We start from the raw sequence: 22,092 nt of genomic DNA, 5'->3' as shown, positions 1-22,092 counted from the left end.
AGCAGAGAGCATAAGTGATAATGAGCTGTAAATCCACAGAACTAAAATGTTGCTGGGAGCACTACTTATGACTTGTCAATCAGCATGTCTAAAAGTATATCAGGAGTCTAGAAAGTGATGGGATTTTTCTTCCATCACATACATTAAACCCCAGACTATGAACACAAAATTGAAGATGTTTATATGCTTGGGGTTTTTTGATAGTTATAGGAAAGGGTCATATAACAACATTTTTATTTATTGACCAATGCAATAGCTCAGTGATCACTTTTTCTTTCTTTCCTGAATAAAGAGAAGAGCAGGCTAGCAAATGTGAGCAGTTATTTAATCCTATATTATGTAGTGTTTCATGTTCCAATAAATTTACTGATGAATTGGGAAGATGTGTAAAGGCAAATATAATTGTCAGCCAGATCCAAAAGCAATGAGCTACAAACAGGAGCAAGCAAATCTTACATGTACTAGAATATTTAGGAATTTCTGTAAGTCTATAACATGAAGTTTCTTTATTAATGTTTATTACTTAGGAAAGTCTACCAGAAGCTGGAATGCTGCTTCAGTTTTATTCCCTGGCTTCTGGAGCACCACAACTCTGTCTATGATGTGGAACAAACTGTGAATTGTCCATTTCAGACAGAAAGAATTTTGAACTATGACAAGTCAGCAGTGAAAATTCAAATATAAAGAGGACTTGATAAGATTTCCAACTGCAGTCACTGCTTAGTGGAGGGGGGAAAAAAAATTTATAAAGGGAGGTTTTATTCCAGAAGCACAATTGCATGTCCACCAGGTGTTAATATTTCCCACAGCCACCATCCAGAAAGGAGTCCCACCTTCTGTACTTAGAGTTCATTAGTTGTGGCTCTAACACTCCTATCCTGGAATAATCCCAAAATATCATTTATGCACAAAAAATTGTAGACTAGGTCACCACCCACTGCTCAGACCCAACACAAACAGAACATCTCTGATATTCCTGAAAGGCAAGGACAGAGAAAACAGGAATAACAGAATCTTTTAGGGGGAAATTCCTCATGTGGTTTAAGGTCAAATTGTGCAGGGTTTGAGGGCTAAAGCAGCCACTTTTAACCAGTTCTAATAAACTGGGTCTCATAAATGAGAGGATGAAAATGGTCTGGGTACTCTGACAAGGAAAAATAATTCAAGATACACCTTTTCCACTCTTTTGCTTATTCCCCACTGCTTGATGTGTCTTGTCCCTTGAGAACCTCAGTCCTGAAAGGACAGGTTTTCTCCAACATTTGCACATTTATGGCAGAGCACAACTAATTAAACATTTTGCCAAGACCTTCACATTTGTTACAGCCTATCAGGATCAAAAGCCATACATGTTAATGGTTTTATAGAAGTGCTCGTTTTCAAATTGCATGCCAGGCTTTGGTTTCTGAGGTTTTATAAAATTATTTGCCTGTGATATCTTCTCAAAAAGTTTATTTGCTAGAGACACCAGTAAAACATAACTGGACCCAACTGCAAGATTGCTGGCTGAGATAATTCAATCACTTCAATTCTCTTTTCTGTGGAAATCTCATTGATCTGATCTGTGATCTCTTCCTTTGCCAGAAAGCATTTTTGTGAATCTTCTTTCTAAACATTCTCCCACATACACACCCCAAGCTGATGAAAGCACAGGCAGAACTTGAAAGGAATATTGACTTTGTAGAAGCACATTTATTATCATTAAGTCCATTTTTTCCAGGAGGGAATAAGATCCACTCCAGGTGTATGAATCCAAACTTCTTTCTGGCAGAGCTAAAGAAAAATTTCTCATGCAATTTTAGTCATCTCTGAGGATGAATATTTACATTTCTGGTGTGACTGAGGAAGGACAGAAAAGGGAGCAGTAGGAGAAAAATAAGTTAAAACACAGGTAAATTACTCTCCTCATTTTCAAACCAATTATTTGGGACTGGCAAGTGCTGTGAGATGGCACCAGAGACAGCCCTGGGCAGGAGAAGGGAGGCAGCAGGAAGAAGCAGCTTTTCCTCTGAGGTGAGATCTGGTGCTGCACTAGATCTTAATGCAAGAAGAAAAGGCAAAATACACAAAAATTTCAATTTTCCTGCCCTCCAGCCAAGAAAACCTTCCAGAGATGAAGTGTATACAGTAGCTAAATAGTTTGGATTCACTAATTCCACTTTGAAAATCAAGCATATGGGTTATCCAATGATTCAATGATTTTTGTTGGGTTTTTTTCCCTTCTCCCCAGACAATCTTATTTCTGCTCTGTTTAGTTGTTGTTTCTAGGCATTACTAATTGTCATTCATGGCAAACATAGTCAGCTGCTCACAGACCCAATTCCAAGAGGAAGCTGCAGGCTTTTTTTTTTTTTTTTTTTAAGAGAAAAATATCCAGGTTAGTGCCAGAGGATCATTTCCTCATTCTAACAACCTCCTCTACCTCTTTTTCTCTTGAGATATACAGAAAATAGACATTGCAAACAGCAGAGGACTGGGACACCTGAAAGACACAGGGATTAGGAGACAGCTGAAAATATTTTTCAGTGTCCAACATGTAAATTCTGATTTCTGGGGGAAAAAAAGGAAAAATTATCTATGGTACAAACTAGATACAGGCAGATTGGAGAGTGGGGAAACCTTGGGGTGAGGGTGTCCCCAGAATCAAAGACATTAAAAAGGGAAGGGGCTGCCCCAGCTTGTGAACCTCTTCTCTTTTCCCCACTATCAGCTGAAATTGTGTGCAGCCCTGACCACATCCTCCCTTTAAAGCAGTACACTCAGATTGTAATCAAACCACCCAGCCAGCCCCAAATCCACTGAGAAAGTGTGAAGGTCATGGAGAGAGGCAGAGCAAGGTTCACACCCATTAAAACCAGCCAGGGAAAAGTGACTGTCCCCAGAAAGGGCAATGGGTGTGCCAGGCAGAACAGCAGCACTCTGGCAAACCTGCTGGTGCTCAGGGGGAAAACAATATGAAAATGCTCAATGCTACACTGAAAAAGGAAGAAGAAGTCCATCAGATTTCTGTGCAAGCCTCAGGAGACTTGGACTGAGGTCAGAGCTGCATGTCAGCCACGTGTCCCTCCTCTCTTCAAAATTCATCTCTATCTGCTCACAGCTGCCTGAAGGTGGGAAGCCAGACTAGTTATAGGTATATTGAGCTCAGATTCAGTACCATTTAGGAAGAGTTTTATGCTTAAAACAGCAGCAGGTCATGCTGTGCACCTGGATGTTGAAATCCTACCAACAGCTGCCAGCTTTTACATGCAGAACCCACAGGACAGCACGACTGAGGCACGTGGCACCAGAGGCACTAAGAGTGTGCTGGGGATTTTTTGGACACAGGAGATGTGGATAGGTTGCCCCTTCCCTCTGAGCTTGGATTTGCCTCTCCAATGCAAATCAGCACTGACCTCTGCTGCTGGACTATTGGAATGTGTTCTTCCCAGGGAGGGAGCAAGGGCAATGCAGTGACACAGAGATGGCATTTTCCAAAGGGTTTTCATGCTGCTCACCATGAATCCCTCTGCTTCCAGAGGCTCAAAGCTCTAAGGATATTTATATCCACCCAAAAGAGCACTTGTCAGGCGGGTAGGGGATGTGTTCCCACTACACAGACAGGGAGGAGAGCTAGAGACTTCAATGGAATAGCTTGGAGTGCCCCATTCAGAACAGTCATTTTACCCACTTGGATATCTTTCCCCTACTCCAAGATCACCTTTGCAAAGATGATTTCTGCTTGGAAGACCACGCAGAGAATGCTAAATAAACAAAATAAAACAACAACAAAAGCAGGCACACAATTATCTCCCATGGAATTCTTACTGCACTTCCCACACATGCTTTAGTGTATTTTGCAGAAATGTCCTCAGGTCACAAGCTTAAGTAGCTTACCCAAGGCCAGGCAGAGTCTGAGGACCTGTCCACATGGGGATACTCAGGAAATGAATCTGAAATTAAACTTTTAAAAAGAATGAGCTAAGCAGCATCCTAAGCTAGCACTTTCATTTAGAATTAGAGCCTTAATTCAGCTTAGCCTAATTCTTTCAGTTCTAAAATGAGGATGGTGACACAAGCCTACTTGCAGATCTATTTATCTGGATGGTTGAAGGTATTACTGCCTGCAGCTACTCATCACTGCCTCCCAGATGGAGAATTGCACCCCACAAACCCTGACAGCAGAGGGGTTCACAGGACTGCCCCAGCTGCAATAAAAAATGGGGTTTGCATCACCCCACGTGGGATCAGGGGCAATTCCCCCTCCCAAACACATAGCAGGAGACAGCCATAGGTTTTAATTTCTTAAATCTGCCCAGATGTTGGCAGAGCAAACATCTGCCCACAATGTGTTTGGAGGGAGTAGAACTGAGGCAAACCGGGGGGAAGACTCCCAAGGTGGGTCTCTGGCAAAGGATGAGGCTGAATTCATTGGCAGGATTAGATTTTCTTAAATCATGAGATCTCAGTATTCCATCACTGCCACACAACTGCACTTTGACAGAATGGAGGTGCTTTTGGCCTCTGTGGTTTAAATAACAAAAAAACTCATCTACCCCACATTGGTTTATAGCTGGCAATGGATTGTAGCATGCCAGTCACTTCACAGGTAAAATTTTTTTCCTAGACAGTCTGAAAGGAGTAAAATAAGATGTTAAAGGAGCTCTATGAATCTCTGACAGCTTTTCAGGTAAGCAAAGGGCAGGAGAGGGAAGAGAAAACATCCTTTGCATCCCTATTCCCTTGCTCTACCTTCCCACACCTGGGGTACAAAATAGCAAAATCCCCCTAGACAGGTCTTGGCAACCCTGTGCTCAATCTGTTTCACACTTCCCCTGAGATAAATTCAGGAGAGGGAGAGAGGGAAGAGGGAGGGAGGCTGTTCCATGATAGTGTTTTCTGCACTGTAGGATGGAAACAAACCAAGGGATTTAAATTTAACATCCTCCCTCTAAACTCCAGCCACTCATTACTATCAGACTCTGACAGAGGAAGACACTGGTGCCTACCTCCATACAAACAGAGAAGCCAGTTAACATATTCAGCTAAGTGACACCCAGAAATATTTAGTATTGAAAGCCAAAGCACCTATGGTTTAAAAATTTTTAATATTATTATTGGGTTTTTTTTTGTTTTTCTCCAGTCACGTGAAATTAGATGACCTAAAAATGCAGGACCCCAAAGACAAAGAAAGCAATGCTGCAGCTGAGCATTAATCCCTCAGCAGCACCAAGGTTATAATTTCAGTGTGTTCTTCATTCTACACCTTTGCTGGGGATTACCTCCCAGAGAGGGCACACAAAAATAAACTGGGGGGAAAGAAGGGCAAAGCAGGTAGTGGGAGTAAAACAACCTTCTCTCTCTACCCTACTCTCACTAAGACAAAATTTGTTCTACAAAGAAGAGAATCTCTGGACCAAAATACATCTTGGCTTTGAAAAGGAGGGAATTTTTTTGGGAAAATACCACTCAGAATGCAAACAGATTGAGGATTTAGCTGTACCCTAGTTTTTTGCCTTGGTAAGTTATGAGCTATGAACGGGACATGGGATGAGTATAAAAATAAAATAAAAATTTAAAAATAAAATAAAAAGCTTGGAACCCTTTTCCCCCCTCTGTCATTTTTTGGAATCCCTCACAACATACAGAACCTACTTATTTCTGGTTCTGTGCAGAGGAGGGAAACAAAAAGCCCTTTCCCCTGCATCCCAGCATTAAAAGGAAGCCTAGTGGGTTTAATACAGAAAATCCATTAGGCACGGGGAAGGCAGCAGCCTCCTATCAAGCTGCAAACAGGAATGCTTAAGCACAAGGCATTCAGGCGGTGGAAATGCATTCAGAGCGTTTAGCACGTAGGATTAATCGAATTATAATTTAATCATCTGATCAAACACTAATTAGCATAATCACTTGAGGGGAAAAGCTGCCAGAGGAACAGAGGAAGAAACACCTTGGGCACCCAGCACATTTTAATGACGCGAGATCGTGCACAGATAAATTTTTTTTTTTTTCTCCCCCCTAATCAAACACAACAGAGATTGAGGATTGTGGTGCTGAAGAAGCAGTTTGAAGCAGTCCTGGATCACACACAGTTCTCCAGTGTGAAAGATGCTGGAGCAGGGTCTGCAAGCTTCAGTTTATTCAGATTTAAGAGCTGTAAAAGCACCGGAGCTCTCCTGCTTTGCCTTGTGGAGACACACTTCAGCCCACTGTGCTTCCATTACAATCATCCCTCACTCTTTCCCCCTGAGTCTCCCACATGAATGTTTAACTATGGATCACTTAGATGACCTTCAGGGATACAGCAAAGCATTAGCATCCTTTTACAAACTGCATTTGAAATAATTAGTCTAAATCAGCTGGGTTGCTTTGGCTCGGGGCGGGTGAGAATGGAAAAGCAAGAGATATTAAAGCAGCTTTGCTGTGTAATGCTGTCTGGCTCTCCTGGCAAAATCATACCAGTTTGGTAAGGCAGAAATTTGGACAGACCAGGAAAATCACCCCTGGTGTTTACCCAATCAAATGACACTTGTTAGGATGAGATATATGGACAGGAGGAAGCCTGGAAGGATTTATGGAAAGGAGGAAGGGGAGAAGCAGGACTTGGACAGGGAAAAGGATCTTCAGAGGTGTCTCTTGTTTGATTTTTCACACAAAATAACACAGCTGAATTACTCTGAATAAGTGTTTAGGTTTTCAAGTGGATAATTCTTCTGGACATTAAAAACATCCAAATGCAATGAACTGCAACATTCATAGAGAAGATCATAAAATCACTGAGATTAGAAGAGACCTCAGAGATCATTGAATCCAATCACTAGTCCACAATTAACCCATGTGCTAACAAGATTGGGCTTGGGAAAAGTTTCCTCCAATGTTATGTAAGGGAACAAAATGATGAGCTGCTTACCTACATTTTAAAGGCACCAGATCACACAGGCTCAAGCGTGAGCTAATTTAAATTGATTGTATCCCTCTTACAGAGCTATTACCAATAATCCTTTCAGCTCCACAACGAGTGTACATTAATAAAATGAGGTAAGCAGATACAGCACAGGACGAATTTACCTCAGGGTTTGCCCATATATTGGACACCCTCCTATGTGCAATCAATATTCAGAGCCTGGAAACTCTCAAGAAAGCAGGAAGCAGCTCTCCTTTGCAGGTGATGATGCCAGAAAACCTCCAAGCAACAGCTGTATATCCCTTTAAAGCATTGTCACACTTTCAACAAATGACTGATAGATGAGCTAATAAAAAATCCACGTGGAATGGTTTGGGTTGGAAGGGACCTCAAAGATCATCCAGCCCCAATGCCCCTGCCATGGGCACCTTCCACTAGACCAGCTTGTTCAGGTTGCCCAATTATAAAGAAATAAATAGTTTCTCACTGACATGAAGGTAAAACCACCATCCTGCACACACTCCTGACTCAGACCCTATAGCATCACACATGGAGCACACTTAATTAAAAAATGAAAGTAGTTCCATTCAGATTTAAAGGTTATGGGGTCTAAAATATGTTACTCGTTTACACCTAGCTTTAAATTCCTGTTTGTTTCTTTCCAAGCAACACCTTAAAAGCAATCTCAGGCGATTCTGTATCTCTTCCCAAAAGCTGCAACGTGGCAAAATGGGAGGGGGGGAACACAGAGCTGGTAACATTCCCTGAGACTGCACCATGATCAGAGACAGGCTGGAACACAGCAACCATCTCCCCCAAATCACCCCTAAATCTCTCTTCCCTTCCTGCCCTCTGCAAGGTCCTGGCCAAGGGAGAGCATCCCCGGCTGCAATCACAGCTCAACTCCCCCATCCCAGCCCACAGGGGCACCAGCACTGGGCCATGCCATGGTGCCTTCATTTTCAACTTGGAAGCTGTTTCATACCTGCTACTTGTTTTGTGTAACATCTTCTGAGCACCAGGCCAGCTGCACACGCCTTAGGAAATAGCAGAGCTGAGATGATCAGCCAACCTTAACCCCTCCCCAATTATTCCAATTATTTCAATTCCCCACACCAGAAAGAGCAGAAACAGTGTGGGGATGGAGAGCAACTGCAGTGCATGGTGAGCAAACAAGGCTGCTATCCTTGAGCACAGACAAGACAGAAACTCCATTTACTGACACCAAAAGTTCTCAGAACCTCTTGAAATTAAGTAGCAGGCAGACTACTATTATTCAGGAAAACATTTTTTAAAAAAAAAACTCATTAAGTCCTTTTGAAATTACTAAGGCCCAGCATTCTTCTCTTCTATGGAAACACATTTTGAGATGTGGCAGAAATGCTGTAATTGCTTTTACCCACTAGGGACTGACTTTTGGACTTGATAAATATGCACTGAACTGCTGCAGCTGGAGTGTCTTCAGACAGGAATTTCTTTTGCTCTGCATTGCCTTCACGTGTGCCACTGGTTGGACATTCCAAAAGGCCTCCAGCTCCATCACCAGTAGGACAAGCACAGTTTGAGCACTTGCAGTCACATCTTTGAAGCCACCCTGCTCCTCCAGCATGAACACAAAGGATAAGGGCAAAACTGGTGAAGAGCAGAGGATTTTTGGGCAAGATTTTTACTCTGGACTAGGATAGAAAAGCTAAAACCTAATCCTTTCTTTCTTCCCCTGACAAAAAAATTAAATATAAACATTCCCTAGTCCAGGCTGTGGCTGTTGGGTCTTCCTCAGGATTTGCTAGGCAAGCAGCTCTATTGGTTACAAAAAGATGTTCACTCAAAGAGTGGGGAATTGGGGACCTGCTTCTCTCCAGCCAGCAGAATTCCAGGATTCCCACCCTGAGAGGAGCAAGGCTGGAGGGTCAGGCACAGGCTCTGCCCCAAACCTGACAGATCCCAACAGCTGAACAGCAAACTGTCCCTGCCAGGGCTCTCTGAAAGCCTGACAGCTCAGCCTCTCTTCCCCAGGATTAATTATCTCCCTCCTGCCCAATAAAGGAGCTCAGCTCCTTCCTGCTTTGCTCAGACAAGGAACTTGCCCTTCCTACCCTACAGCCACACTGACATTCCTAAAATTGCTGTCCACCCTTGACCTCCTCCACTCCCCCAAATCCATCCGCCTCAGGGGAAGAGGCAAAATAAATATAAATAACTAGGAAAGATGTGGAGAGAAGACAGGTAGTAGGGCTCAAACTAAGCCTGCAGAAGAGATTAAATAACAGGAGTGGATAAGAATGAAATAAAAATCTGAGTGCAGGCAGTGAAGGACAAGAGCAGCTGGGATTTTGAGCTCTCTGTCCCTTGGCACACAGGATCCATGGGGAGCACCAGCTTCCTCTGGCACAGACCAGTAGCCAAAACAGGGCACTGGGTAGTCCCAAAGCCACTTTCTATTGTGGCTCACAGGGGAACAGGCTCAGCTTTGCCTTTCCCAAACTGAAGCCAAGATCTCAGGGTCCTTCACCAGAACCTGTCCAGCTCAGAGATTGCCCTCCTGCTGTCCCACAGGGATTCCTGCCTGGGAATTCTCTCCCTCTCCCCACCACACCTCACATCACTGTCTGGATACCTGTGCAGTTCCAGCACTCCCTTTACCCTCCCCATTAAAAGTTACCCATCCCTCCCTCTCCACTAAGCATTCATTCTGCATTTTACAGATATATATTTACAAAAAGTTGAGAACAAAAGCCCCAGCCACAGCTGACACAACAAAACCATGGTAATCAGCACCTATCCTTGTTCCATAGTGAAATGAACCTCACCCTCTGTGCTTGAAATGATGAAAATCTGATTTCTAGAGCCCCACAACAGGGCAGTGGAAAGGTTGTCATTGTGGAAGAGAAACCCTGAGGTCACACAACAAAACTACAAAGACACAGAGGAAAGTTCCCTAAATAAATACAGCTAAAAGCATAAAGAAGTGTAATGCAAATATTACTCTAGACATTTGAAAATCACTTAACTATGCAAAAAACTCTCTACCTTGGATGTCTGCAAACATAACTGGAGAACAACTGTTCCACTGACAGCTTCCCAAATTACTTCCTTCATATCATGACACAGCAAACACTTTGCTTTGTACTTCACAACTGCAGTTGCAACATAAATTATGGCTGACTTGTCTAGAAATAATATGTGAACTTTTAAAGCTTATAAACTGCCCCACAGAAAAGACACTCAATGAGAGGAAAAAATTCATGTGGACAATGTGTGGTGTAGATGTGGGACCATTTTGCTCTTTAAGCTGAGATCCACCTAAAGCCTATTTTGCTTGAATGACATTTTTTTCTGGCAAGATCCCATTCCAGGGACATCTGAATCTGCTTTTCATAACAGAAAGGACTTTGTCAAGGACTTGTTCTGTCCTTAGCTCAAGCCAGGAGCGTTCTAACAGCTTGTCACATGCTCACCTCATCATTATCAAGAGACTGACTTTGTGCACTCACAGTATTTTCCTGAGTCAGGGCCAAAATTCCTAATAAAACTCACAGAGAAAACCCCAAAGACTTCAGAAGGTAATACCACAAAAACAAACAAACAAACCCCAAACCACAATGATTTCTGATAGAAAAAACAATTGCATAAGAGAATTTAACAGAAGCCAGAACTTGCACTGGGAAAAAATGGAGCAAGTAGATTTGGGAGCACTCAGATCCTACCATGAGATCTGTGGGGTGCAGTGTAACAACAACACATGGATTCCTCCAGCCCTGCACATTCCAGCATCCCAAAAACTCTTCCCAGCTAAAACAGAAGATGGCTTAAGCAAAAGCCACAGTTGAAAGACTGACATTTGTTATTTGAACTCCCCACTGACTACTAAACCTCTAGAAAACTTTACTGAGCAAGCTGCTATCATGGAGATAAAGAGCAGAGCAGGGAACAAGCTCTTCCACAAACTCCTGAATTCCATGGCACCCAAAAACCTGGAGCCACTGGGGGCTGCCCCTCAGTAGTGCTGAGAGAAGAACACCCCGAGCCTGCAGGCTCAGCACGAGCCACTCAATTTGCAAAACCACACGAGAGGATTTCACGCCAACAGATATTTATATAGACACAGCAACCCTACAGTCTTATCTATAGAATCTCTGTGAGTAGATTATGTAGATAGGCAACTATTTGCAGCTACAGTGCAGTGTAATTTTATTCTAGCTGCACTGAAATAGTCCCGGTCATTTCAAGAATATGCTTCTGGTATTCTTAAAACGCTGGAGGGCTCCCCAAAGTTACTCCAAAAATTTAGATGGCAAAAAGTTGCCGAGAATAATTTTTAGCCTAGTGCAAAATGTAAATCTTAAGCCACAAATCTCCTGCATGGGATTACAGTGTAATTAATTGGAAGGAAATAGCATCAAGCTCACTTGGACAGCAAAGCAAATTTTCCATACGCTGTCGTTTTTAAGCAATTACAAACCATGCAGAGTTACATATGTAAATGTGCAGAAATGTGTGCTTATTTTAAAATCTCAGAAGGATCTGCATCCCTGACAAATTACACTGAGAGCCACACGAGCAGGATCTCCAAGGGAGGCACCAGGCAAGAAATTCCTCAGGTGATCCCTGTCCTTTGTCCCTGCCACGTGGATGTGGAGCAGAGATCTATTTTCAGCCTTGCTCTTGGGCTGCCCCATGGCCCAGACTCCTGCATTTCCAAGGGCTCTGTCCTTCTGGAAGCTTCAGCAGGAGCACATCAGTGCTCCCTCATTGTCCCCTCCCTCAGTGCTGAGGGAGCTCCAGGCAGGCTGGAGTTTAGGATGGAGGTGACTCCTTCTCAGAGCCTTTGCATTTAAAAATGGCTTTCTATAAATAGGATTGCTGGCTCACTCTTAAGTCTTACTCCCTGCCTTCTGAGTAAAAATAGCTTAAATAGGGATGCTGGGAAGACTTGCTAATCTCTGTCTGCCTGTCTGTCCATCCACTTGCCTTTCTTTCCTTCCTCAAAACTGCCCACTCCACTGGGAAAGGTATTTTTTGACATACCCTACTTTTTTTTTTTTTCTTTTTCTGATGAGTAACCAAATGCTCTGGTGGGAAAAAAAATAGTACTTGTGAGATAATATGAATTTTTTTTTGTGAATGGCAGTATCCAAAGACAAGAAATGACAAGAAAAGCTCCCAGTGCCAAAAAGTGCCTGAAGAATCAGTGGCTTACTCTTGAAGATGTTCTCTTCAGTGCTCTAAAATATTGAGCTGTGAAAGGCTTTTATTATTAAATACCTCCCATTTTGTGCTGTTTTCTTTTTGAAAACACCAATTGTTTGATGAAATGTTTCTAAGGGGCAGGGAGGTGCAGACTGAGAAGATAAAGCTTCTTTTGAAGAATTGTAATTGCAGATCTTAATTTCATTGATTTCGTAACAGTTTAAGTGAAAAGAAAGTGAAGAGTAAATAAGATTAGGAAATAACTCAAAATAGATTGTGAAACAAGTAATTTGACTGCAGACCCTACACATTCACCTTGAAACAATTAAGTATTGTGATGTATGTTGCAGACCTATGTTATTTATATGGATTTTTGTAGTATATTTAGAGTTTCAATGACTCAAAATAAATAACACTTTAAAAATGTCAAAAAAATGTACCTTAGGATAAAAGATTAATATCATGCTTAACTCCCATCTTCATTTTTTCAAGTAGAAGATGGAATTAGTCCTTCCTACTGCAAAACTGAAAACCTCCAAGACCAAGAGATTGATAAATGGCACATGCCAAATAAAATCAAAGGCTAAATGAGTGGTATGTTCAAACAGGCGTTGATTCTGACCACATCTCAACTTTTTAATTAGAGCAAACTTTGTGGAGGAAACAAAGAAGTCCATATATTTTGCTCCTTAGTGCATTGCCCTGATTTCCCACCCCACCCCCAGAAAGATGGTTCATTTTTTTGCTTTCTGCTTTTTTTGGTCACTCAAATTGTTTATTAAATAAGTAGGGGAGATTATTTCCCCATTCCAAACATCCCCTCACCTGAGAGGGCAGCAAATTTGTTTAGTCTCTTATTCAGGCAAAAACACAAAAAGTGAGGCCCAACCTGAGCTCAGCTCAGAGACTTGGATATCTCATGAGTTGGAGGAACTTTCTGGATGAGCTAATCACCAAAACCCATGAGATTTTCCCAAATAATTCAAATTAGCAGTATGTTATGTGACAAAAGTCTACTCAAGAACAACAAAAAAAAAATTCATATCAACTCCTAAACTTCTCCAGATGCAGCAACTCTGAGGAAATTCCACTGAAACACGTCCCAAATCCTGCTTTTATTTCAGGGCTCCTCACTTCAAGAGAGACCTGGAATGGAGCTGGGGAAGGGGCTGGAGCCCCAGGAGGGGCTGAGGGAGCTGGAAAGGGGCTCAACCTGGAGAAAAGGAGGCTCAGGGGGCATCTCCTCACTCTAAAACTCCATGAGAGGAGGGTGGAGCTAGGTGGGGGTCAGGGTCTTTTCACTGTGGAACAAGGGACAGGATAAGAGGAAATGGCCTCAAGTTGCACCAGATACATTTAGATTTGATATTACGAAAAATTTCTTCATGGGAAGGGTTTTCCAGCCTTGGAACAGTCACCCTCCCTGTAATTTAAAGGACCTGCAGATGTGGCACTTGGGGACAGGGTCTGGTGCTGGGGGAACAGCTGGGCTCAAAGGTCTTTTCCAACCTAAACAATTCTGTGCTTGTATGAACTCCTAGTGAAGAGCTGTGAATAAAACAATAAGAAAGCCCTATTTAAGATGGCTTTGAGGTTTCTTTTTGCAACCAGCAGCAATCAGCTTCCCTTTGAACCACTCCCAAAACCACCTTCAGTGTCACACACAGCTGCTGCTACGGGAAGAAGATGCAGCATCCACCAGCTTTTAGTGACCCTTGATAGAAAACACAGGAAAATGCCTCTCTCAGCTGTCTGTGTGTGCTCCCACAGCTTAGCAAGACAGATTCTGTGGTTTGCTGCCCACTAGTGTCCTGTGGCTCCAGCTCCAGCACAGCCACTGCCCACACCACGGGAGGAGATCCCCCAGCACCCGGGGGAGCAGCACACCCTGAGCACAGGAGAACACACACCTTTTGAAACAGGTAGGGACATCCCCATGTCCTCTGACTGCCCAGCAAGAAGAGTGTTCCTCCCCTTGGCATTTGGTGATTAATTAATAGCTATTCATAGCTCGGGTAACACCGGATTAAAAACGCCCTGAGCTGAGCTGAGCTGTGCCATCCACACGCAAGCACCCAGCTGAATGCTTCCTGCACATCCATGCAGCTTCCCAAGGTGAGGATGTGCTTACACAATTCCCCACAAGCTCTGCAGGTACCTCAGTGTGTTCCTACAAAGAGAGCAGCTTGCTCTTTTGCTCGGGTGTTGCATCCCCAGCACTGAGAATCACCCTTTGCTTTGGGGAGTCTCAGCACCACCGTCACTCTGGCTCCTCATCCTCCAGCTTAGCCCCTGCTCCCAGCTCGGTGTGATCCTTCTCCACCCTTCCAAAACGCTGCTGAAACCCATATTGATAGATACACAGCAGGCAGAGGGTTCGAACAGGGAATCATTTTAATGGAAATGTATTTTTAGTGTCATCTGTGCTGTATTGGTGCCTCCCGATGCTCGATTGATTTCAGCAGAGCATCTATGGGCAACGGGCATGTAAGAAATGCAGCCAGAGAGAAGCCTGGAAATGGGTTCAGCATGTCCACAGCAGAGACTGAGTGATACTGAAACATCCTCATTTCTGACAGCAGCACCTGAACCAGCCTGATCACAGTCATTACCAAAAAACAGGCAGGATTCTGAAGGAGGCCGTTCTCCCCTCACAGCCTCCCTTGCTTTCTCTCACTGTAATTAGTGGAATGCCCCATTACTAATTATGACCAGGCTACAGCAGACTTCTGCTGCTCATCTGGAATACTCAGGCAGAGTAACAGGGAAGGTGGTGCAGGTAGAGTAATCCTGAAAGGCAACTCCAAAGCCTTGCTCGGGATTAGAACTGCATGACTCAGGCTTTCAAGGTAGTGAATTCAGCTGCAGAGCTCCCACTGATGTCTATATCATCCCACGCACTTTCCAGGGCTGCAGTGCATTTATGGTTAATAGTTACCTGTATTCTAAAGGAACACAGCAACAAGAGTTTCAAACCCTCACAAAATATATAAACTTTAACCAGGTATTTGGGGAGGTTTTTGTTTCAGGCTTCAGAAATACTAATTGGATGGAAGAGCATGTCAGTATTTTATTGTCCCCAGAAGGAAGCTATTTCACAAACATAAAGCTTTCCCAGTGACACTGCTCATATCTAATTTGACAAAACGTGTTTGTGCTGAGTGACTTTAGGGAAATATGGGGGCCAACCTTGTTATTGTCATTCAGATGGTTTCCATTATCTCCAACAGAAATTAAACCCAAGACTACAACTGCAGAGTTAAACCTATGGGTTTATTTTTAACCTATTTCCTATTTCTCCCCACAGAAATATTGTTTTAAAAAAATAAATTAAAAAAAAAATCAAAACCAACACAAAGATGAACAACTTTACATATTTGAAAATCAGAATGAGATGTAACAAATGGAAAACCACTCATACCTATGCTGGTGTTTTAAGCAAACATGGTGTGGTTCCATAAGGGGTTAGAAAAGGCAATGGCAGAAGCCAAGCAGAAACCTGTCCCCCCCACCAGATACACTCATGAAAGAGCCCTGACTGTCACACAATGGAGTTCAGATGGAGGTATAGACAGAATAATGAAAATAAATGTGTACGTGACATATCTATTTATAATGCAGTCATTTCCTTCAGAGAGATACATATCTGATATGACACTGCATTAAAATCTGAAGTCCTTTAAAAATATGATTCTCCGACTCTTTGACTCTGATAAAATGGTCCTAATAAGTCCTAATAAGTGTTGCCAATGAATAAAACCATCTCATCCAGTCTTAACATGAAGGTAGGTGCCATTTTCTTCAAAGATTTCCCCTAAAAACAGCCTAAAATCTGCATTTTGACATCAAGTACGATGCCAAAAACAAACAGACTTTTTAAGTTGCAAAGAATCGTTGAACCACCCACTACGTATTTTCACAATGCTTTCATCTTGGAATATTGCTATTCACAAAAACATTTAATTTTAGTCCCCCTGGAGTCACAAATGTACAGATTTTGCTGTGTGGCAGCACAGAATCCATGCGGATGCATCCATCATGTACACATTACACTCTTCAGTCTTTGGGAGACAAATTCAGGTTTGACTGGGATCCAGAAGCACATGGAAACTGAAAGTGAAATTACTGCTGACTTCATAGATCAAGGAATAAATGGAAGTGATTTTCAGGTACTTCAACCTCATAAAGCAATAATTAGTCTGTTCTTCAAAAAACCCTTGCGAGGAGGACTAACTAGGTTAGAATACAAAATTTATAGCATCAGAAGAGTAGAAAAAAAAATCTGCTTTCTTTTTTGCTTTTTTTTTTTTTTTTTTCTTTTTTAAAATAAGATTTCTGGAGAGAAACAGGGTTCATTTCTATGCAAATCTAGTTTTAAATGAATAGCACTGGTCAGAGCACACTTCCAGGCTGATCCTTTCTGTCCTTTTAACAACAAATCTCTCCCTCCAAGGTATCTGGCTGGAGAGGACAGAGAGAAAGGCACAGTGCTGCTGCCTGTCAAAATTAAATAAATAAATAGATAGATAGATAATTTCTTAATGTAAAAACTTGTTGCAGTTTCCTTACTGCCAAAAGAAATGCAAAAAATTTCCAAGTTTTCACTTTGGGGGATTTCAATTCTTTCGTATTCTGAGGCACGCAGAAGACAAAAATGTTTTTAAGGTCGCTCTAAGCCCACACATTTAAGATTCACCTCCTGATTTCTGCCCTCCCCAGCGCTTCACACTGGACCAGCCATGCTTGTCAATGCATTTTTTCATCCAGTGTCTACTTAAGAAGATGTGAAGGCACCCTCATCCAGCATTCATCCCTCACCCTCTGCCAGAGGTTCAATTATTTCCATCCTTCAGGAAAACCTCACACTTTGCCCTGTGCTCCTCTCTCATTCATTCCACACAAGAAACCTTTTCCCTGTTCTACCTGCTTTGCCTATTTCGAGAATTGTGTGTTTAATCTGATTTATCTGGCAGGGTGAAAAGCATTACAGGCAATTTTACGTTCTGGGATTGGACGAGGCACTGCAATAGAAGAGCTGCTACCCCAGAATAATTTGTTTTCTGTCCTTAAAACTGCAATGCTAAACGTGCATTTTTAATAAAACCTAAGCAATTTAAGCAGATTTTTACACATGTCATGGTTTTCAATCACATATATCTAAATGTTCCAAAATACCCCCAACCCACTATTGAAAACGCAGAGAAACTGCAATAAATGTTTGTCAGTCAAAGAGTTGGCAGAAGGAAAAAAAAAAAAAATTAAAGAATAACAGATTTACCCTTATTCTATCCCAAATCTAATTTCCACTTCCTAACTTTATAATTGACTAAAAGTCTTCAACCTTTTCAGATGATGTAATGCTTATCCGTGCATATTTTTACATAAATGAGTGAGGAGGAAAAAAAAACAATTCAGAGCAGGTACCTTCACGAAGAAATGATGAAAGTGAAATAAATTTAAAATACTACTTCTTAAATATATGTAAAAACGTAAGGTGAAAGCAGAGGGCGAATTAAAAATAAATAAAAAATGCGAAAGGAAGCAATATCTCAATGCGACCGCTTAGGATGAAAGCCCTTCAAATTATCCCCGTGCGCTCTGACGGATTTCTACGGCACTTGGCAAAAAAATTCTGTACTTTTCCAGCTGAGAAAGAAAGAAAAAGCGCCTCTCTGCCTGCTCGCCTCCGCGAGCAGCGTCTCATTCCGAAGGAGGCAGGCACGGAGGTTGCGGGCTGTCACTTTGCGAGGTGAGCGACTTTCAGCGATCGCGGCGCTCCCGCTCCTCGCCCTTCTCCCCGCGACAAAAGCCACCACCGCGACCCGCTCCCCTTCCCGGCCGGCAGGATGAGGGATGGGGAAGGGGAAGGGATGCCCGCGGCGGGGCTCACCATGCGAGATGCTGTGGAGCAAGGCGACGGCCAACATCCACATGCCCCCGCCGCTCGCCCGCTCCCCGCTCCGGGCTCGCCCTCGCCCGCCGCGCCCACGGCCGGGCCGGAGCTGGCAGGCAGCGCGCACCGGGTCCGGCCCGCCTCGCCTGGCTCGGCTGGTGGCTGCTCGGAGCCTGCGGGGCCGCTCGTCCGCCCAGCGAGCGCTCAGCCCCGCCTGCAGCCCCGCGGCTCCGCCGACACTCGCCCGGCGCTCGGGCGGGGGAAGAGGCGGCCGGCGGCGGGGGCGGGGGGCGGGAGCGCGGCGGGGCCCAGGTGTGTCCTTGGCTCGGGGAGGCGCCCGCAGGGCGGCGGGGGCAGGGCCACAGGTGACAAAATCCTCCGCCGCGGCCACACCAGCATCCCCGGCAGCAGCGGCGGCCGGCCCCGAGCCGCGGCGAGCCGGCTCCTCGCACGCCTCCTCCTCTTCTTCTTCCTCCTCCTCCTCCTCCTCCTGATGCTGATGCTCCTGCTGCTCCTCACACGGCTCCCCTCGGCGGGCACATCTTCCTCCCTCTCCTCGCCCTGCTCCCCTCTCCGGCGGCTCGGAGCCCGCTGCTCACCTCCCCCGGCTCCCGCAGCCCTCCGCAGTCTTAAAGCACCACCGGGTCCGCACAGTGGAAAAAGCCAAGACCAATAGAAGAAGGCAGCAGAATTCCCTGCCTCTCAATAGTTGGCTGAACTGCGGCCGTTTGGCATCAGCCGAGTTGTATATGACTAATGTGTTGACAAGTCGTGTGGGGGGACTGGAGGAGGGGGCCCTTCTAGAAGGTCACAGCCCAGACAGGCGAGTGCATCAAATAATTGACTGGGATTCTGAAGGAAAATACATACACACGTACACACACACATCTTGCAGTGCTTACACAGGTCCAGATACTGTTTGGCCTTTCATCTGCCTCTCTTTCTGTGGTGAGACGTTTCTTTCCCCCTGTAGTGAAAGAGTAAATTACAGTCTCTTCAACTAAAAGCAATTTCTGCGCCTATTCTTTCTTCACATCTGTGTTGTGAAGGTTGGTCTGAAAAGGAATAAAAGAGAAAAGGGGGGAAAATATTAAATGAAGACTGCTAAAAAAATCAATATTGTGAAATACATAACAGCATTAGGGCAACTCTGGATTTAAGCTGTAAGATGAAAAGCAAACACAACAAAGCAATAAGGAATCTCAACCTGCAGAATCCCCCGTGTATTACCAACAGCATGACTTCACATTTGGGGACGATATTTCTGTAAGAAAATGCTTTATGCCAGCATTATCACCAGACTTTGCCCTGCTGCCAACACCCTGCCTTGTGCACTGCAATGAAATCCAAGAAAGGACGTCCCCCAGAAAGACACTGGGATGGACATCTGCAGGGAGCTCAGCAGCAGCAGAACTGGGCAGGGAAGGAGATCTGTCAGATGTTTCTGAAGGCACAGAGGACAGATCAGAACACATCCCTGGAACATTGTATAAGGCCCTTCTTTCTAATTCTGGAGAAAACCAAACTGAGGGATGGTGAAAGACATGAGGAGAGAGCTCAGTTCCCTGCATCCCATTTGGGCTGGGCTATCAGCCAGGAGAGACTGAAGCCTTGAAGGGAAAGCAGGAGACATGAGACCAATACTGGGCAGGGAGTCACGGCTGCATTTAAGAAAAAAAGATGTGGGCAACCAGGGAAGCTCCTAGGGAAAATAGAATCTGATGCTGTTAAACAAAGATTAAAGAGAGAAATGCAAGTGTCTTGGAGGAGAAGAAAAAAAAAATAAAATAAATTAAAAAAAAAAAAAAAAAAAAAAGAAAAAGAAAGAAATTTGGTTTTATTGGGAGTGGAGTTCTGTTAAAAATAACAATACTTTTATCTGTTTAGAAGAGAGCTGGTGACTAGCAGAAATGTTTAAGAATAGATTTGAGAGCATTTGGGAGAAGTTCATGACAGATTTGTTCAGGCAGCTCTTTCAGAATTGCTTTGTTTCCTCTTCTGAAGCCCAAAACATGTTTGGGGCTTAAGAGATATAATGTTCTAGACATTCTACAATGACAGAATAAATAAACCTCCTTCTTATACCTTTCTACCTCCTTTACTCATCTACATAACTCTGATAGCCCTTGGCAAATTTCAGCTTCGTGTAGAGCTGTCTCAAACAAGTTTTTGTGCATTTCAGTTCATTTAAAACAACCACAGCAGCTGCAAACTAAAAGAGTAAATCTTAAATTTGTTCTTCATTGGTACCAAAAGGCAAAGGGAACAACTACCAGAGGATATTTAACATTTTTAAGCAGAATCCAACCAACGAGGCAGCAAAATTCTTGTCCTGAATTTTAAGTTTTAAGGAGGGTTTAAAGAGGGGAGGAGGAAGGTAGGATGCAATTTTGCATGAGAGCAAAGTTCACTGGTCTTGCTGCTCAGGGAATGACTTGACTGAAAGCTAAATTCAACAATCTGTCAAAGAAGAAAGAAGACCATACAATAACTTCCACACAAAGTACATTAAATCAGTCAGGATTCTACTTTTCAAGTCTGGAAAATCAAGCATGATCAGGCTTCAGCTGTAATCAAGGCTACTCAAGCTCATGAAGGAGAATCTCCATTTATGATTTTTTGTTGTTGTTTGTTTGATTAAAATATAATGTCTTAGATTAAGTGGCTGGAAATTATTTAGTTCTTCCTAAAAGAAATTCAACAATTTTCCAGCAAAGTATCTCGATTAGACTCTGCATATATATTTTTCAAAAAAAAAATAATAATAATTTTAAAAAAAGCTTTTGAAGTTATTGATTTTGTTGTAAGGATCCAAAATCTTGAAATAGAAAATCTTGAAACAGTCTCAAATTCTCAATCTGGGTTCAGATCATCTACTGGTTGACTGTATGGGGTTGACCATCCTTGTTTTCTGCAGCTACCACACAGCTTGGTGAGGAAGATCTCTTGAAGTTATCACAGACATAGCAACAATTCAGATGAGCTGATCACCCTGAATGCATCTCAGGCAACTTTTCAGCTCACATTGTACTGCAGGGGGCACAGGAGAAGATTTTATATCAGGACCTTGCTGAGCCCTGAAGCATTTGAACCATCTGCTTCCAATGGGATATCCAGAACACCCAACATTTTTCTGACATTTCTGGCCATGCATTTTCCAGTTCTCCCCCAGGCCACCAGCATGAAGAACATGCTGAAACATCACCAGCATGGTCAGTCTGACAACATCCCACCCAGTCATCAGCTTGAAATACACTGAAACCATAGGAAGGGTTAAATGCTGAGGTCTGCAAAGCACCTGCTTCATATTCTCACCTTAAGTGGGTAAATACACAAGGAATGGCCACAGCAGAGCAACACAAGAAAGAGCTGCCTTGTGGAAAGCCTTTGTGAAAATGAAGTAAGGTGAAAATTAAGGATCCATGTGGTTGAATGTTTTCACATCCCCACGTTGGAAGATGATGTATCTGGTGGATGACTCCTATAACCAGTCTTGCAGGGAAATTCATTCTTCAAAGAAAATGATAAAATGGTCTGTCTACAATAAGTCTGCATTGATTGGGACTTTGAAAAAAAAAAAAAACCAAAAGAATCTTCCAAGGAGCAGCAGCTCCTTGTAATTGGTAATTGGTTCTATTCAGATTGTGGATGGTTTCATAGGCTTTGGGCTTTAGGGAACTCAGTCAAATATCTGCCATTGAAGCATTCAGCTATTCAAACAGAGCCCCTCATTGTCATTCAGAATGCAAAAAACTCATTTGCAATTTCAGCTTTGAAAGTGGTTTTAAAAGCACCTGAAGGAAGAAAGAATGGGAGGGAAGTAGAGAGGAAGTGAAGGGAAAACGTGGCGAGAGAGGAAGTTCTCAACAGCCACAAGACCTGGGGAAAAGGAACAATAAAAAATGAACATGCCTGAAATCAGAATCTAAGTGAATGATCAGCCCAGGTTCTGGGGGAAATGACACCTTGGCTCAGTCATTCTCAGTTTCTAAATCATTCTGACTCTCCTTGTTACTGATCTCTTTCCCTGACTGGAGTTTTCTTGACTATTTTCTTGCAGCGTAGAAATTTGAAAGGAAAAGATGAGTTATTATCTTGTAGACTAGGTAAATATAACCATAGAGGG

General features: G+C 43.2%; 1 protein-coding gene across 1 annotated transcript in view; it reads right to left on the bottom strand.

Annotated features, from left to right (window-relative positions):
* The window catches only part of DSCAM (DS cell adhesion molecule), a 432,936-nt gene extending 414,912 nt beyond the window's left edge, over positions 1 to 18,024 (bottom strand). The window contains exon 1 of the mRNA XM_056502042.1: positions 17,964 to 18,024. Coding sequence (XP_056358017.1) covers positions 17,964 to 18,006 — 43 coding nt within the window. The 5' untranslated portion in view covers positions 18,007 to 18,024. The remainder of the gene's footprint in view (positions 1 to 17,963) is intronic.
* Between the last annotated feature and the right edge of the window lie 4,068 nt (positions 18,025 to 22,092).

Source organism: Oenanthe melanoleuca, chromosome 1 (genome assembly GCF_029582105.1).
Source record: "Oenanthe melanoleuca isolate GR-GAL-2019-014 chromosome 1, OMel1.0, whole genome shotgun sequence".
In the NCBI taxonomy this organism is placed as follows: Eukaryota; Metazoa; Chordata; class Aves; order Passeriformes; family Muscicapidae; genus Oenanthe; species Oenanthe melanoleuca.
Note: the sequence above shows the minus strand (reverse complement) of the source record. Positions and strands in the feature narration are given on the sequence as shown.